Source organism: Myotis lucifugus, unplaced genomic scaffold (assembly GCF_000147115.1).
Source record: "Myotis lucifugus unplaced genomic scaffold, Myoluc2.0 scaffold_18, whole genome shotgun sequence".
Taxonomy (NCBI): Eukaryota; Metazoa; Chordata; class Mammalia; order Chiroptera; family Vespertilionidae; genus Myotis; species Myotis lucifugus.
In genome coordinates this window covers 8,203,316-8,221,573 of record NW_005871066.1, presented here as the reverse complement: position 1 = coordinate 8,221,573, position 18,258 = coordinate 8,203,316, and the positions used below count along the sequence as shown (strand labels likewise).

Below are 18,258 nucleotides of genomic sequence, written 5' to 3'. Positions count from 1 at the left end.
TTTGTTTGTTTTGTTTTAAATCCTCACTTGAGGACATGCTTAGAGAGAGGAAGGAAGAGAGGGAGAGAGAAACACCGATCTGTTGCCTTCCACATGTGCTCCGATTGGGATCAAACCCACAAGTCAGGTATAAGCCCTGACGGGGAATCGAACCAGCAACCTTTGAGTGCACAGGACGATGCTCAAACAACTGAGCCACTCAACTAGGGCCAGCGGAGGGGTGTTACTAAAATAAATAAGCAAAGCATCCTTGGAGGTAAAAAGATGACTCTGCCTAGCCTCTCAGCACGACCCCTCCACAAACCCTCCGGGGAAGAAGATGAACACTTCCCGCCCAGCCTTCCCTGCGCGTGTCGGAAACAGCCCTGCACTTACTGAATCGATAAACGTGTAGGGACTCTCCACACCGCTATCGGAGGTGGTGTACTGGGGCAGCTCCAACCTGACTGTGTAGTTCACGCCCTTCTCAAAGCACACGGGGCGCGGGAGGACGACGTACCTGCCCCAGATCAAAAGAGAACAAAGAATGTCAACCTTTAAGTATCCAGTCGGTCAATCAGAGCGCGACGCAGCTCTTTCCGAAGCAAGCAAGTCAACAGTCAGTGTTGGCCTTTGGCCCTGACATGGTAACTGTACAACGCACAAGGCAAGATACCGAAAAATAGAGAAAATGTTTAATTTGCATATCGGTTCTATTGAGCTGCAAACCGCTGTCACACTGACCTCGACCCAGGCGACAAGGACACCACCTGGTTGTCGTCGTCAGGAACTGTGTTACCACATCGGCTGCTGGTTGGAATCTTCCCGGGTCGCTGCACCGTGATGACAGCCTTTTCCCATTGGTCGGGGAGCTAGAAGAAGAAACAACCAATCAAAAGGACCATCGTCACTGGCCCACTGCTCCTGTTTAAAAGACCTCTGCCAAGTTTCACTGGAGAACTCTTGCTTGCGTTTCTCTTCCCTCTTTACCATTTCCTCTGCTATCACCCCAGTTCCAGCCCTAATCCCTTCTCACCTGGACCTGAAACAGCTCCCCAACTGCTCTCCCTGCATCTCCCAGCGTCCCTTCCCACCCATGTTAAAACACAGGTCAGATCATGGCAATCCCCTGCTCAAAACCTTCAATAGCTTCCTCTTCATAGAGAGCCCAAGTTCATTCACTGGTGCTAGCATCTTTCCTAGCAGCATGCCTGACCATTTCCCTTACACCCAGCTATGTGGGATGATTCTCAAAACACTCTCCTCTCCGCTGCTCACGCTACTCCTGACTTCCTCGTGTCAAAATGTCATCTACGTTGAAGGCAAGGCCTACATCTGTTTCTAGGCAGCCCTGGCCCAGCCTCCAAGTGAGAGGCTCTCATTCTGATCTTACGGTTAGGGGCGTGTGTCTGTGCCTGGGAAGTGCAGGCCCTGAGGGCAAGGACAGGACCTGGTACATTCTTGCCGCCACCTCAGTTCTCAGCAGGGTTAGGCGCCTGCCAAGAGATTGCTAAATGCCCCTGAAATTGAATTCAAGAAAACTGTACATTTTCACTTCCCTGGAGGCTAGAAAGTCAGAGAGAAGTTCTCCTCTATTCCAGCGTAACCTCGGAATTTCACAAAAACAGTGTCCATTAGAGGAATGACTTCTCTACCAATACCCTCCCCATCCCCAATAATTCATGGGGGGTTTACCTGTGGCTCGTAGCGAATTAGGATTTCATACTCCATGGAGTATGGTATGTTGTCAATGACAAACTCCAAATAAGCCCCTTCAGGCACTTGGACGAAGCCCGCTCCGGTCCAGGAGGGAATCCGGTCCTGCACATACTGCCGCTCCACGATGGTGACCTCCTGGGGACAAGCAGACAGTCTTTATGCTTTACTTGCAGTGCAGTTCAATGGAATATAACAAAGTAATCTGAAGTCACCCAAAGGTGCAAAACTGTATTATTATGCCTATTTTTTTGTAGTCACATTTTCCCAGTAGCCTGTAAAATGTTTTTAATATATAAACAGCAAGTTGGTTTTTTAGTTTTGTGGTTGAGGTAGTCTTGGGACATTGGAGGCGGGACTCAAAGGCCTCAGACAGACCTTCTGTGATATAACCAGTGGGATGAGCATAACGGAAGGAAAGAGAACATCCTACATGGTGCTGTGAGCCAGTCTAGGAGTCACAAGGCATTTCCCAAATTTTCTACAACGTCAGTCCAATATTTAGTGGATTTATTTCTATTTGTCTTTCTCGCTGACATTTGTTTCAAGCACCAAGGACAAGTGAAGAAACGAGAGAATCAGGAATGCTCACTACAGATGAGTTCACTGTGACTGTCACGGAGGCTGAGAGCTGACCAAGTTGAGCCGCTTAACTCAACACACATTTGGATTTGTTCACAGGGTGACATGATGCCTGTGATTAGTCATCTCCAAAGAAGTCCTGCATTCCGTGTGTGTGTGTGTGTGTGTGTGTGTGAGGTTTACTCAGGAAGAGGTAGAACCTACATTATCTCATCCTCAGATCTGGTCTAGACTTATGAGGTGATCAAAAAACAAAAGGCAAGAAAATGATACTCAGTCTTCGGGGCCCAGCTTTATTAAGAGACCTGATAGTTCTGTTTCCTCCTCCTTGGAAGCCAGGCGCCATGTAAAAAGTCTCACTATCCTGCCTCCATCGTGCTGTGAGGAGGCGCGAGACAGCTGCATGGAGAGGTCATGCAGAGAAAACCGCCCAGCCAGACACCAGCGGCTTCAGCCACCCATGCCCAAGTGCCAGACCCACGGCTAAGCCACGACATGCTAACGGCTTATTCCGCAGCAACAGAAAATGGAAACCATGTCGTCTCGGAGTACTTATATAGCAGATCAACAGCAACTGTGCAGCGTAAGTGGAAAGAAGATGGGAAGAAGAAAAAGCACACAAAATTACCCGCAGACACCAAAGGCCTTATTAGTGAATGTCTCGGGGTGTCTGCGAGCCACATATTTATTTGGCTTTAAATAGGACTGTTCCCAAGTTTATAAGGGCCTGATCCTTACTGTGGGCTCACCGGAAAAATACTTCTGGTTTGTTTACAAAATGTGTACATGCCGTCACTGCTTCCAAACACCGCTGTACCACCCTGCCAAGCACCCCGCTACTTACGGGCCCAAAGTTGGCTTCTTCTGCTTCATAGATGTAGTGGTCCAAGGTGGTGAAGTAGTAGCCTGGCTCCACTTCGTTGCACTGACGTCCGATCATGTGGGGTCGACACATGCACTGGCCCGACTCCGCGGAGCAGCTGGGAAGGAGCAGAGCGGGTCAGCGTGCTCGCCTCTTACAAAGGAACCCGCTGGGTGTGGTTGTACATCTGCCATTAAACACTAAACGGGGTGCAAGATTCGGGTGGGAATTTCTTATTTCCTTTGGAAAATAAGAACTTGGAAAAACCATGTTCTGGGATTAATCCCAAACTCTGCATGACCTGGTCTTTCACGTTTACCTCCCCTGCCCTGTCTTCACTATGCTCTGTCCACATCATCTTAGGGTTTTCTATAAGATATAACAAATGTTTTTTTATTCTTCTCTTGCTGCTTAGATTGCTTGCCTAATTTTCAGCTGCAACCCCTTTCCTGGGCCTTAGACCCAACTCCTAGGAGGACAGTTCTGACTTAGCTGTCCCAGCAACTAGCAGCCCTCACACGGACAGCACTCAATGCCTCCCACGCTCTCTACTCGGGGAAACACCACCACTGAGTCAACCAACTCAGAGACCTGGAAACTATTCTCTGGATTCCTTCTTCGTATCAGTCAGGAACCAGCTTCTGCGAATTCGCCTCCTGCATCTGATGCGTCTCTTTCCCTTTCCATGGGCTACATGCCATGTCTTTCTTCCTTCTCTCACTCACAGGAAAAGCAAATATGGTCTTCTAACTGGTATCTTTGCTGCCAATCTTCCAACTTCCCAACCTAAGCCCCTGCCCCAGAGCTGCCCAAGTGCACCTCTAAGATGCATGAAGTGTTGCCACTTCCTGGCTACAGTGGCCTTGGGAGGAGCAACAGGACTTCCACAATCTGCCATCTCTACCTTTCCAGCCTCATCTCTCCCCTCCGCTCCCCCACACTGAGCTGCTTACAACTTCTCAAATGTGCCGAGTGACTCGGGACCTCCTGCCGTTGCTTATGCTGTTCTTACAGCCTGGGATGCCCTTCTCCCTGACTCACCCGGCAAAGGTCCACCTACTCTTTCCAGATTCACCAAGGACTCCTACGTGGCATTCCCTGACCCTCATCCCACTCCATCAAATGCAACAACTTCGCTTTCATGCCACCACCTCCTTGCAGAAGGAAGGATGTATCTACAACATCTACAACAAAGGTGTTCATTAAAGTTGGGCCCTGTGTCTTCAAATCCTACTTATTTTTTCAAAGCCCAGCTCAGCTTTCATGAAGTTTTGTTTGGTTCCCTCCTCCTACATTCTCCACTGGTGCTTCCTGAGGCTTCAATTATTCCTTAGCTGCATCGTTAAGGCATTTATGGCCTTCTCTCTGTGGTATAATTATTGGCAGACCTATTTAACCCCCTCCTGGACGGCAAACTCCTTGAGGGCCTGGGCTGTGCCTTATTCACCCCAGTCACCCCGTAGGGCCTGGCCCAGGGCTGAGTACACTCAAACACTGGCTCAACAGACAAATGTATGAAGGATAGGAATTCTGAATTTTAAAAACAAACAAACGGAAAAAGAATAGGAGATTTACTGTAATAATACAATTTTTTAAAATTAGTCCATTACTCTTTTAGGTTAATAAAGGCCTCGGGATGAACTATAATTTATTCATTTTGTTCTCAGCCTACGTCTGTCTTTTTCCTTAGTATCATGACTTTGTGTACATGGTAAAACCAAATTATACACATTCATTTTTATTTCATTAAAGTCATGTGGTTTGAAACTATTACTTTAAACCCATTCCCAGACTTCATTATTTTTCTTCTCATCCCAAAGTTCATTTTAAACCAAGTCTCTAAGTCCAAACGAAGTCTTCTTCTGTATACCATGTGAGTCGTTTTTACCCTGCAGGAATATGAACCCTTAACGTCCGGTAGCCGATTCCCAGAGGAGAAAAGCTTGTTCCAATTAGGACCTAGCCCTCTTTTGGCCCAGTCCACCAACAAAAGCCATTGCCAAAAACCCAGGCACCAAACGCTACATCCTATGGACAAAAGAAAATCTTTAGTTCCTGCCCAAATGATTACCAAGGGAACATATGTCCAAAACACGGACCCCCGAAGAAAAGAACTTGAGTCTTCAAATGCCATCACTAGAAAATAAGCAAATAAAGCTGAGGACAAGGCCAGTGGGCAGACCCCTGGTGTGGCCTCTTACCTGCAGCCCAGTTCTAAAGAAGAAACAGCGCAGGAGAACCAGACCAGGTGAAAGGAATTCCCTTAACAGCAGCCCTGGCCCTCACTCCTCTTTGTGTCCACAGACCTGAACTGTTGCCACTGCGAGGCACGACTCCCATTCCACACTCACTCCTTTAGCGAACCCACTCTGGTGGCTTTACCTGCCCCTGAGCAGATGGCCCTCACACCTACAGCTCTCAGCACTCATGCAGCCGTGCTCTGGTTGTACACGTCCAGCCACGAGTGGGACATTTCCATGGTTTGCCCAGCGGTCATCTCTAATTCATCTTGTCCCCACCTGCTCGTCGCCTCTCCCACTGATTTCTTACATTCAGCTCTGCTATTTCTGTCAGCAGATTTAAAATTCTTCTGATGTTTTAGGTGAGACATAACCTTCCCTTTTCTTTATCCCCAATATCCAAGTTTTATTTCAAGATGTTTCTCCACTTAGTTTCTGCTCATTGTCACTGCTACCCTCCTAGCCCAGTATGTCATCTTTCTATACCTGCTGCTCTAGCAACCTTCCGCACGGACCTCTTAAGCTCTTCTCTGCCCCTGCCCAGTCCATCCTGTCTACACTGCCAAACCAATCTTCCCACAGCATTGCTTTCAGCAGTTCACAAAAATCCACGATTGTTTCTGCTCATCTTATATCACATCACGAGGCCCCTGTCTGGTTTCCAGCAGCCTCTATAACCCACGCTTCTTTCTCTGGCGCCCGCCCTTTAATTTCAGATCAGCCACACTCCTCATACTCTTCCACAAATATTTACTGAGCAAATATTGGTCCTGGAGGCTATGCTTGCTGGTGTTAATACGCTCACATTTTGGTCCATTGTCAACGTTCTTCTGAATCAAACCTTACTTCCTTGGTAAAGTCCATTATTTCTGGCTAAATAATGAGAAAGGAAAATGGGGAGGGAGGGGGGATGGTCCTTGTCCTTAAAGAAATTACCCTTTAATTTGGGAGACTAAAAAAATAAAGCAATTGACCAATACAGCAAATAAAAACGCTGTAAGTGCCTATATAGTGCTACAAGCTAAGTACCGTGGGCTTAGAGGCAGGCACTGCTCATCTGATTAAGGGCAGCATCATGAAAGAGGTGGCTCTGAAGGTCGCAGAGGATCTTCACAGACAGAGGACAGGAACGACAGGAGCAAAGAGGCTAATGGAGGAATGTGAGCAGAGATGGTCAAGATCAGACCAGATCTGGACCTTGCCACGCTCACTCCCTCTCCATGCCTTCAGCAGTCTTCTTCCTCGCAGCTAGAAGGCTTTCCTGCCCACTTGTTACACCTCTCAAATCTCACTCATTTTTTAAAAAGCCAAGCTCAGAATGGGTGGGGGGAGATGGGGGGAAATGTGGGGGATAAGGACACATATGTAATAACTTAATAAAAAAATTTTTTAAAAAGCTAAGCTCAAATGCTATCTCCTCCATAGTGAGACAAAAGATTTATTACGTGTAATTATCCTTCCCTGTGTTCAAGGAAAAATCATATTGGATAGAAATGGTACATTTAAAAGTTTGCATGTTAACCCCACGAATTTCCCTGTAACTAGATACAGATTTAATTCATTTGGATCAGTAAGGTAGAATAAGGATGTAAGATAAGACAAAATAAGTCAGGACTTACGGTAGGAGATTAATGACCCCAAAAGATGTCCATGGCCTGATCCCCAGAATCTGTGGGTATGTTACCTCACAGAGCTCAAGGGACTTTGCTGATGTGATTAAGGTTAAGGACGTTGGGATGGGCCCAATCTAATCACATGAGTTCTTAAAAGTGGAAGAAGCAAGCAGAAAAGTGGGTAAACGTTGTGACATGACAATCATTTGACTCACAGTTGTTGGCTTTGAGGACGAAAGGAGAAGGCCATGAGTCAAGGGATGTGGGCAGCCCCTGGGAGCTGGGAGCCAGAAGGAAAACGGAAACCTCATCCCTCAACCCGAAGCAACTGAATTCTGCCAACAACTCTGGTCAGCAGGAAACACATTTTCCTTTAGAGCCTTAAGATAGGAACACAGCCCTACCGACATCTTCACTTTAGTCAACACAAATTTCTCATAAATACAGAAATTAGCAACTTGTTTAATTGGAAGGAACATTCTATTTCATTTAAATAGTGTGGAGCAGAGCAAATACTGTACAGTTTTAACTTTTTTCTATTACTAAGAAACTGGGAGAAAAGTGAAAGGATAAAAAGATCATTCATAAGAACCACCACGGTTCAACACTGATTTATCCTCCATCATTCTGATTACAAATAAGAGTTGGTTCTACATTGATTAGCAGTCAGCACTACTCATTTTATATAAAGCAGGATACTTTCGTAAGGGGAAGGAGCTGTGCTCTGCAATCCTTTTATGTCCAACTACCTAAAATTAACAAAGGGCTAGATGCCCACTCAATACATTGATGAAAACATATATTAATTTCTGCTCTTGTTTCAAAGTATAAAAGTTCATTTCCTCATTTATTGAGCACCTGCAAGGTCCACTGTGCTGGGTACAAAGGGAGATTCAAGAACAAGTAAGACGCAATTCCTTTCTAAAGAGACCTTTCGAATACCAACAGCTATAATACATAGCCAACTAAAATAACTGCGAAAAGAGATGCAGAAGTAATGTGTTGTTGAAAGATCAAGTGAGGGCACGGGACTTCGGTCTAGGAGTTAGAAGTCTTCAAGCCAGATATCAGTCATAAATTAATTGATGAAATGATCTTGAGGAATGATACAAAGGTGTTTACATTTTTAAAAGTTTTTTTAAAGCATTGATAAGTAGTATTTACCTAGCAACCATTCTTATTTATCCATTAAAGCAGGTTATCTGGTAGACAAAACTTCGTTAACCTGGCTTAGGTTATATTATTCACATTAATTAGGTCTTACTGCTTAAAAATATTCAAAAGTCCAGATGAGCTGTCAACATAATAGACCCGGATTACTAAGCTTTTATTGTTCTCCAAGAATCCATTTGGCTCATTATACAAAACATTTTAAGTTTTTCCACTTCACATGATTTTTACACTTAGTTCGGTCCCTGGCCAAAGTAACTAAGGCATGTTTGGGATCACATTTAGACACTGCCTTCTTCTCAGGGGCACACATGTAGTTTTTATATTTTAAAAATATTTTGTTTCTCAAATTCTTTAAGTCAATCGACATTTAATCAATACCTACTATGTGTCCAAGGTGAGGTAAAGGAATATTATCAGAGAGAAGATACTGATGAGTGGTTGCAACAAACCATTCATTTCGCAAGTATTTCCTGAGAATCTGCGATGCCCCAAGCATTCTCCAAGTGGAACCGGTGCTTCAGAAGACTGGGCCTCAACCACTCCCACGGGGGTCCTAGAGAAAGTCCCCTGGGGGCCAACTTGGAAAAGGATCTCGACAAAACACTGCAGAGGCACAGGACTAGAGGCAACGCGAAAGGTTCTTTTCCCATCACTCATGCCAAAAGATAGAGTGTCTCATCAATCATGTTAGAGAGATCAAATCACCTGCCTTAAAATTTTCACTAAAACATCTGCTTCACAAACTCTCTTGATTAGCACATTCTGGTTTTTACTAGTATACATTTTTTTGCAGGAGACAGGAGGGGCAGCTCAGGGGTTGTGTATGGGTGGATTCAGAGACAGGAAACGTGTGTACAATAGAGAAAAAGAGGAAGGGAGTGGAAGTAATAGAAACCATTTAGGGTAAAGGAACATAGGACATTCCTGAGTTTATGACATAATTTGGAAAATTATGGATGCCGTTTTCACCTACTCGAGGAGAGTTCGAGGTGTGATGACAGTTTGGAATTGAGGAATAAGTCACTAAAGGAATCAGTGCGTGTTCTGGGAGTCACAAAGGAAAGCCAGAGAAGTGGTTCCATAAGCAGGCAAGTAGTTGGTCTTTCTTTCCAGCTTTTATGGAATTATCCTCGCTTCCTCCCCTCTGGAGGTTTTCGAAGAATAGACATTCAGTACTGGAGTTCCAGAGGGCTACATACACACTGTGCTGAGTTTGGTACGCGTTCTGGAATAGGACAGACCCAAATACAGAGGCCAAACAGAACACGCTCTTGCTGCCTGGAATCTCATTCCCTCCCAGCAGACTTCCATGGTGTTGAGAAATAATCTTGTAAAAGAGTCAATTTATGAGTACATAAAGCTTGCTCAATGAATTCAGCATGTTCTCTCTGGGAAAGTTCAGGGCCAAGGAAACATCTGCCTGTTCTCTCAGCAGCCACTCACCCTCTCTTTACCAGATGTTCTGAATCTGATCCTGTAACCAACGGAGACCAAAACTCTCTTCGACTCCAAGGTGGTTAATTAAACGTCCAGAAATGCAACATCTTGCCAAATGTATATTATGATTAATTTCTGGTAGAGCTTCATGTCTCCTCTATTCAAGGAATACCAATGTATTTAAGTAACTAAAAGGTATTACATGTCATTTTCATGAATAGGCTTGGAAGCTGAATAAAATAAAATAAAATGAAATGATTCTTTACACAAATCAAAATGGGAGTTCATTTTTCATCTTATGGATTGGTGAAAAATAAAATGATGATGCCAACTGCTGGTGGGAATAGAGAAAAGGGTACTTTTGTAACTGGTTTGTAGAAAAATAAATCAGCACAATCTGTCTGCAGAACAACTTGACATTCTATTAAAATAAAAAATGTACATCCACATTTTCGAAGTTCCATCATTAGGAACCTAATCTATAGCTATATCTACATTCATCAAAATATATCTACAAGGATATTCACTGAAACATATTTAAAAAGCAAAAAGACTGGAAGTCAATAAATCATCGCACTTTCACATGATGGGGGTAGATGAACACATGCTGATATGAAAAAAGATCTCTAGATAAAAAAGCAAGTTGTGCAATTGTGTACATAACATCTATTATTTTGATTTTCAAAAAAATGTCAGTAACATGAAGTGGGAAATCATGGGCTTTTTTTCTTTGTACTTGTCTCTTTTAAAAAATAAAACCTAACATGTTATTTTAAAAGAAACGAGAAGAAAGAAATTGTAATTTTTAACACATATTCTGAGCACTATTATCGATGTCTACAGAAATACAAGCAACTGTTAACAGTGGCACTACTAGGTAATGGAACTTGCAGAGAGGAAGGGCAGGATAGCTGTCAGAATTGTTTGAATACTTTAGAACTACTAGAGGCCCGGTGCATGAAATTCATGCGGGGGGCGTCCCTCAGCCCAGCCTGCACCCTCTCCAATTTGGGACCCCTTGGGGGATGTCCGACTGCTGGTTTAGGCCTGATCCTGCAGATATCCTCGCGGGATCAGGCCTAAACCTGCAGTCAGACATTCCAATCCGGGACCGCTGGCTCCTAACCGCTCGCCTGCCTGCCTGTCTGATCGCCCCTAACTTGCTCCCCTGCCAGCCTGATCGCCCCTAACCACCTCTGCCTCTGCCACTGTGGCTTTGTCCGGAAGGACGTCTGGAAGACATCCACTCTATCCAGTCTAATTAGCACATTACCCTTTTATTAGTACAGATGGGAATACACTGTTTCCATAATTTAAAAAATACTGTAAAGAGAAAACACAAAAATAAGGAACATCAACACTATTCAAACCAAGAAACATAAACATACTATAAGGTTTCAAAGCTAACTCTTGGAACGAATACGTCTTTGAAAGCATTGAGACCACAGGGAAAAGTAATGATCAGGCATTCAAACCAAAGGTGAACACACTCTTGAATATCTCCTTCAGAGAATGGATGTCACTCCTCCTAGGGATCAGGAGGGCTCCCCTGGGTGACTGAGTACGAGCGTGTAAGTGAAGCCCCACTCACCTACTGTTCAAGGCTCCCCCAAAGTCACAGTCACAAGGTCGACATCCATCCAAATCGTTGCTCAAGCCCCAATGCTCTGGCTGCAGAACAAAAGATTAGACATCTAAAGGTGGGTTCCTGTAATTACACAATAGACTCAGCAAGAAACAAGTTATGGCGTGTTTTGGCTGTTCCGCCAAGCGTTCATTTGCACCGGGAAAGAAGAAAGTCTACAAAAGAAAGGAGTACACGTATTCTGAAATAAGGACACCCAGGCTGCAGGTCACAGGGGTCAGAGAGGGTTACACATAATCGCACGATAACCCCAGATCAGAGTAGTTTCTTTGCCCTGCAAATAGCCAATCACCATGAGAAGGTAGCGAAGATGCCAATTTTCTTCAATAGAATTACTCTGGCAGTAAGAGTTTTGGCGAATGTTTGGCAGGCCTTTAGATTTTTCTTAAGTTCGGTCTGTCATAAACTCCATAAAGAAAGTTTTTCAAGGATTTGTTTATGTGGAAACATAGCCTAAAAAGCAAGGACTATTTTCACAACTGAAAAGTGAGGTGATCCCAGAGTCCCGGAACCACTGGAGATGGAAAGAAATGGGACAGAATCCATAGGGGGTAAAGCACTCTTATGCCTCAACATATGCATGTTTCCTAATGAGCAGATAAAAACCGGGCTCACCATTTAAATCAGACTTCCAGAAATTTACTTTAAGAATATGCTAGGATATATGCAATATGCATATGTAGTGATCATATCGTTTGGGTTCAGTAGTATTTCCTCTCCCAAATTATAAAAGCAATCACAAAAATGTTGTAAGAGATATAGGATAATTTTTAAAAATTACTCTCATAATTATTCCACCTGGAATTCAGGATGATGAACTTTTGGGTATATTTCCCGCCAGATTTTGTTTTCCTTGATGAATTGTTTTCTATATAATCAAGATACCACTCATATCATGAGGTTTTTGTTTTGTTTTATTTTTATACCACCATAAGCATTTCCTCATGTTGCTGTTATTTTCAGCGGCAACCAAATATCACACTGTTTGGAAGCCCCCAAATTTACTTAACTATTTCCCCCCACTGTTGCTTCTAAGTTTTTTGCTGTGATTAAGGAAAGATGCAATGATTTATTGGGTGATCACTTCATTAGATACATATCTAATCACTATGTTGTACACCTGAAATGAATATAATATTGTATGTCAACTGTAATTGAAAAATAATCTTAAAAATACTATGAGTCCTCTGGTGAATCCCTCTTTATCCAATTTTCTGATTCTTTCTTTAGGATCAATACCCAGAAGTGTGATTACTGGGTCAAAGAATATGTGCATTTCTACAGGCTACTGATACTTAGCTCCAAATTTTCAAAAATTATAGCCAATTTGCATTTCTATCAGCAGCATATGAGAGTACCAGCCCTTCATTTTGTCTGCATTAGTCAGCATTCCCATTTTTTAAAACTTGTATTAATTTTGTCTGTAAAAATGGCATTTCACTGAGGTTTTCTTTTACAATTCCGAGAGTGACGGTGAACAGCTTGTCAAAATTATTCCTTCGTAGTTGATGTGTCTCTCTCACATTGATGTTCCTCAGGTGAGGATTAAAAAAAATTTATTCCTTAGTAATTCCTCTTTTGTGAAGTATCTACTCATGTAACATTTACATACAAGGGTGATGACAGAATCTACAATAGGGAAAAGCGTTCTCTATTAAAACATGTCTTATTCACAAACTACCCACCCAATGCAATGAGGCTTTACCTACCACACACTGGTCACAATGCTGTCCTGTCACCAGACGCTTACAGTAGCAGTAACCACTCTCAGAGTCACAAGGATTCGCGCCAGGGATTGTTCCCAGAGGATTGCAAGCGCAAGCTTTATTGAAGATAAAACGAAGTAAAGAAACATAAACCAAGCGAGTCCGAAGCAGGAGTCTGGATTTAAAATTGCAAAGGAGTCTGGGACTTATGCACACGTGAGAACTCCCAAACTTCTAAACGAATGTACTTACATTTGCAACCAAATGGATCTTCGGCACTTAAGCCATAGAAGCCTTCTTTGCAAATATCACAATGCTCTCCTTCCACGTATGATTTACACCGACACTGACCAGCAATGAGCCCAGCAGAAAAATCTGTGTAACTGTCACAGATTCCCTCATTCTGAGAGCCAGCTGGGTCACAGGTACATTCTAGCAAGAACGAAAAGCACCAGGTTACACAACGTGTGTTTGTATAAGTACATGTATTCCCCTAGTCCTTCAAATGTCACAAAAGTAGACTAAAGAAGGCTTTACTTTACTACCAAGTAAATTCCACTCCCGGCATCCTATGCAGCAGATAAAATAAGGCTGAGTCTCATGCCCATACGATGAGTTCCTACAGAAGGATGGTGACTCCCACACTGCTCAAACCGAGTCCGACAGGCCCCACCCCGCGGCCTGTCCCCACTTACGTTCACAGAAGTTAGGGTCTCGGACGTCTCTCTCCGGGTGCTGATAGTAAAAGGGTTTGCACTGCTCACAGCTGCGCCCCATTGTGTTGTGCTGACAGTCGTCACACACGCCTCCACTCACGTTCCCAGTGGCCAAGAAGACGGCCATGTCAAAGTGGCAGGAGCTGGAGTGTTCGTTGCAGTTACACTCTGCGTGACAAGACCAATGTCAAGTAAAGCCTTTTGAAGTCTGTTGACCAGTGGAGGGTGGGGGTGGCAGGAAGGAAGCTCATTGTGCAAAACAGCAACGAACCAGAAGGCACCGTGGTGGAAAGGACATACCCACCGATGCGTCACCTGAAATCCCTCGTCAAGCTAGAACCTTCGAAGTGTGGACTTTAGGAAAGAAACTCAACAACTTGCCCTCCTTGGAAGACAATGGGCTACAAAACGTTGAAAATCTTTGGGGGGAAAGTCCCCGTGGGGGCTTCTTGGCAGGAAGGCTGTCACTGCACGGAGGACCCCTTTGGGTCCCGCTCGGGGTGGGATGGGAAGCCGTCAATCGCCCCAGAGGATTTTCTAGGCAACGTGTTCCTGGCACAGCCTGCGCGGGCCGCCAGCTTGGAGGAACATGGTCTGAAGGCCTGATTCCCTTCCTCCCCACTCCCACCCCCACACCAGGCCAGGCTCCTTAGTGAGAACTGAGGTCTGCTGAGCAGCCATCTAGCCGGCTTCAGGGCAGTCTGTTCCTTCTCTAGCCTACTCGGCTGTCATCCTATCCTGGTCCCAGCCAGCTTTCATCATAATCTTCTCACTCTCACGATCAACAATCCACCTGGATCCCTCTTATCATCTCACACTGAAGCTTAACTCAGCGTGGCCCTCACGGGGCTTTACATTCTAGCCCCGTGATGGCGAACCTATGACACGTGTCAGAGGTGACACGCGAACTCATTTTTTTGGTTGATTTTTCTTTGTTAAATGGCATTTAAATATATAAAATAAATATCAAGAATATAAGTCTTTGTTTTACTATGGTTGCAAATATCAAAAAATTTCTATATGCGACACGGCACCAGAGTTAAGTTAGGGTTTTTCAAAATACTGACATGCCGAGCTCAAAAGGTTCACCATCACTGTTCTAGCCTCATCTCTCCCCGTCACAGAACATGTCCTGGAGACAGAGAAGGCGTCTTATCCGCTGATGTCTGCTCTGTGCCCAGTAGAATGTTGCCCTTGATACACTGGTTGAATAAAACCTTCGAATCATTTCCCAGCCTAGATGCTGTGGTGGTCACCAGATGTCCCTGGGGCCTTGTGCTAAATGTTGTTCTCCTTATCTTAACTCCCTCCCACCTTCTCCCCTCCCCTTCTTCTTGTTATCTAAACCAGTGGTTCTCAACCTTGGCTGCACATTAGAATCACCTGGAATCTTTTTAAAATCCTGATTTCTGGGCCTCATCCTCCGGAAATTCTGTTTCTTTGTTACTAATGTTGTGGCCCCACCCCATAACAAAGAAACAATTTCCAGAGGATGAGGCCCAGAAATCAGGATTTTAAAAAGATTCCCAGGTGATTCTAATGTGCAGCCAAAGTTGAGAACCACTGATCTAAACACTCTTAACTATTCACCTAGGGACAGCTGGGGTGTATTACTAACAAAACCCGGACCACTCCAGCCCGCACTACTTTCCGATCTTCTAGAACAGCCCTTCTCAGTGGGGGCAGAGGCAGACACGCTCCGGAGGGGAGGACAGTATATGGGAACCACTGCGTGTGGGGTTAGAAGGGTGGTGGTGTGCAAACACCTCTGCCCAGAGAATCCCACGGGGATGGATGGATGGAAGGAAACCAGAGGCTGCAGCTGGGCTGGCAAAGAAACAAGGCCAAACATCCTACTCCATAGCCCAACCTTAATCATCTACCAGGCCATACTTTTCTTTCATTTTTCTCTCCTGGGCATCTTGCCTCCAAAACAGGTACAATGTCAGGGACAACATCTTCATCTTCTACTGAATTTGCTAAACACCTAGGTGCTGCTCAGTAAATAGTAATTTATTAATTTAACTGGGTGAATATTGGTCTCCTAAGAGTATCAGGATAAAGCTGGGAAAAGGGCAGTAACTTTTCTTTTCTTTTTTTTTTTTTTTCAAAATAGTGTACTATCACCTTCTCTTTTACCAAAAGATGGATACTGGTGTCTGAATTGACTCAAAATGTCCCTCTGGCTGAAACTTACTTTTACAGGCATGGCTGTTCCGACCTTCGGCTGGTCTCCATGGTAAATCATGGTAGAAGTCCATGCACAGTTCACAGTTCAAGCCCTTGGTATTATGCCTGCACATGCAGTGGCCATGAACCTTGAGAGTTGTAAAAACAGGAAAGAGCAGAGTAAGAGGTATGCCAATGGCTAGAATTTTCCACGATCAATGGAAAATATAAACCCCTTTTCATACCACTTCTAAGCTCTAGTGCACCACAGTGCGGGTTTGTTTTTATTTGGTTCCTCCCACGGCGAGTTCTATCTATTTTGCTGATGGCTATAGCGCTCATCTCTAGGAACTGTTCCTACTATATAATGGAAACTCAATACATATTTTGTTAAAGTATCAATGGAAAAAACCCAGATGAAGGAAAATAGTAACTTAAGAATATTTTAAAAACCAAAAAACTAGTTACTTATGAGTTAAAAAAAATGTATTATGATAGAAATCAACAAAAGTTATAATGGAGAATTAAATTATACACACCACTTGGGAACAACTCACATTACTGCAAATTTTGCCACTTATGCCATACGAAAGATATTTGTTTGCTTGTTTTGTTTTTTTACTTCTGGCACAGCACTTAAATTTTTTTCAACCAATTATTTTACATTTACATTCTTCCTTTTACATTTTTTTTCCTTTAAGAAAGGAAATATAAAAACTGAGAAAAAACATACACATTATTTTGCTTTATGAGGGCCCATGATGCACTATTTTGCATTGTGTCACCGCAAGGCACACTTAAGCCCCTGAGGCACATAAACCGTAAGTTCTCCCAGCCTACCAATCGGCATGTATGCGGGCATCTCACCTTAACACTCGTCTCTGCAGAATGGAATTCGGGAACAGGACAGACAGGCCCACCCTGCACCCACTCTGACAGGAATGCAGTTAGCAGAAGCCTAATATCATGTCATTACAAGGTGGTTTCACATAGGCTGAAAAATAGCTCCAAAGTACATACCACAGGACTCTACAGTTTCTGAGCAAACAGCCCAATGCATTGCGAGATGCATGACAGTGACATGACTGCAAGACATTAGCTACACACCCAAAAGGCTACAGCGAAAGTAAATATAATCTTGACAGGGTTCTCTGATGTCGCAACAAGATTAGGATAACTCCTCCCTTTAGGTTCATTTAAAAAGTCAACTTTATGCAACAACTTCTCACGAGAGTGAAGGGAAGACAAGTTTTAGACGGTCAAGTGCACTCAACCCTGCACCTTCTTCGATGGGACTAATAAGCTTTGCGAAGGCAAACAGCAAGCCGTCAAGGCCCAGCCTTCATCGGGAAGGAAGGCCCGGTGCAGAGGAAGGAACCCCGGGGCAGACTCGGTTTGAATCTCCATCTGTCACATACTTATGTAGGGCCCTCTGGCAAACTCAATGCCCGGGCTCTTCTAATAAGGATGGTTGGTTTAATAAATCCTGTCTGGCTTTAACATCATCTGGGTCTATAAGAATTATCATTGTACTTAGAAAACTGGTAAAATACTCTATCTTAATCCATTTTGCAAATCACCCAAATCCCCAATGTTTAAAAGTACATGATTTAAGAACACAGGGGAAAAGGATGAAACTAGAAGATATAAAGAAACAAAGTCCATTTAATTCCTCAATGATATTCTGTGTTTCTAGGTTCAAATTTCCAGTTTCTTTGGACTGGGATCAATTTCTGCCTTCTAGCATGAAGACTGGAATGCTTGTGATTTTTAACCTCCCCTAAAGTAAAGGAAGGCGTATTGTTATTTAGAGAATGTTTTAATATTTGCTGATTCAAGTATCTACTGTAGTATCAGCCCGTAGCAACATCTCCAAAAATGAATGCAGTGTCTATGAGCAGTCCTCACGTCCTCAAAGTCCAAGAAAGTCAGCAAAGGGAAAATCAACTACGCTGCAAAGGCCTCATTGTAAGTCTGGAAAAATAAAACCCCTAGAAAACGTGAAAGGCTCATGGGAAGTCCAGCTTCCATTTTCTTCAGATTCACCTGTGTAAGCAGAAAGCTGCATTTGCTTACCATTCCTTCCACCTCTTCGTCGACTCCGTCCACGGGGGCACATTCACTGGCATGGCCGTAGCAGAAGCAATTTCCTCGAACCACCATATCATAAACTGCATAGTAGTACTTCTCCCGGATTTCCATTCTGGAATCCAAAAGGTTATCTCCCAAAGTATGCAGTTTCACAAACTTGATTCTCAAGTTGGTGATTTTTAAGAGATCTATGAAGGACACCAAGCAGATGAAACGTCTGATCAAACAGGCAAGATTTCTTTTGCAGCTACACATCGTTTCTCTTTACCGAAAGGCATGACAAACTAAAATGGCTTGTGTCAAGTTTACCCTCCTTGTCTGATCTCGAT

The 18,258-nt window shown here is 43.8% G+C and overlaps 1 protein-coding gene across 3 annotated transcripts in view; it reads right to left on the bottom strand.

Moving 5' to 3' along the window:
- The window catches only part of LAMB1 (laminin subunit beta 1), a 63,245-nt gene that overhangs the window by 26,528 nt on the left and 18,459 nt on the right, over window positions 1–18,258 (bottom strand). For all 3 annotated transcript variants that reach the window (XM_014452793.2, XM_023751069.1, XM_023751070.1), the window contains 10 exons: window positions 17,915–18,117; window positions 15,867–15,987; window positions 13,649–13,837; window positions 13,206–13,385; window positions 12,957–13,069; window positions 11,194–11,273; window positions 3,122–3,257; window positions 1,675–1,833; window positions 724–851; window positions 376–499 (listed from right to left, as the gene is read on the bottom strand). In XM_014452793.2, the coding sequence (XP_014308279.1) occupies window positions 376–499; window positions 724–851; window positions 1,675–1,833; window positions 3,122–3,257; window positions 11,194–11,273; window positions 12,957–13,069; window positions 13,206–13,385; window positions 13,649–13,837; window positions 15,867–15,987; window positions 17,915–18,117 (1,433 nt within the window). The remainder of the gene's footprint in view (window positions 1–375; window positions 500–723; window positions 852–1,674; window positions 1,834–3,121; window positions 3,258–11,193; window positions 11,274–12,956; window positions 13,070–13,205; window positions 13,386–13,648; window positions 13,838–15,866; window positions 15,988–17,914; window positions 18,118–18,258) is intronic.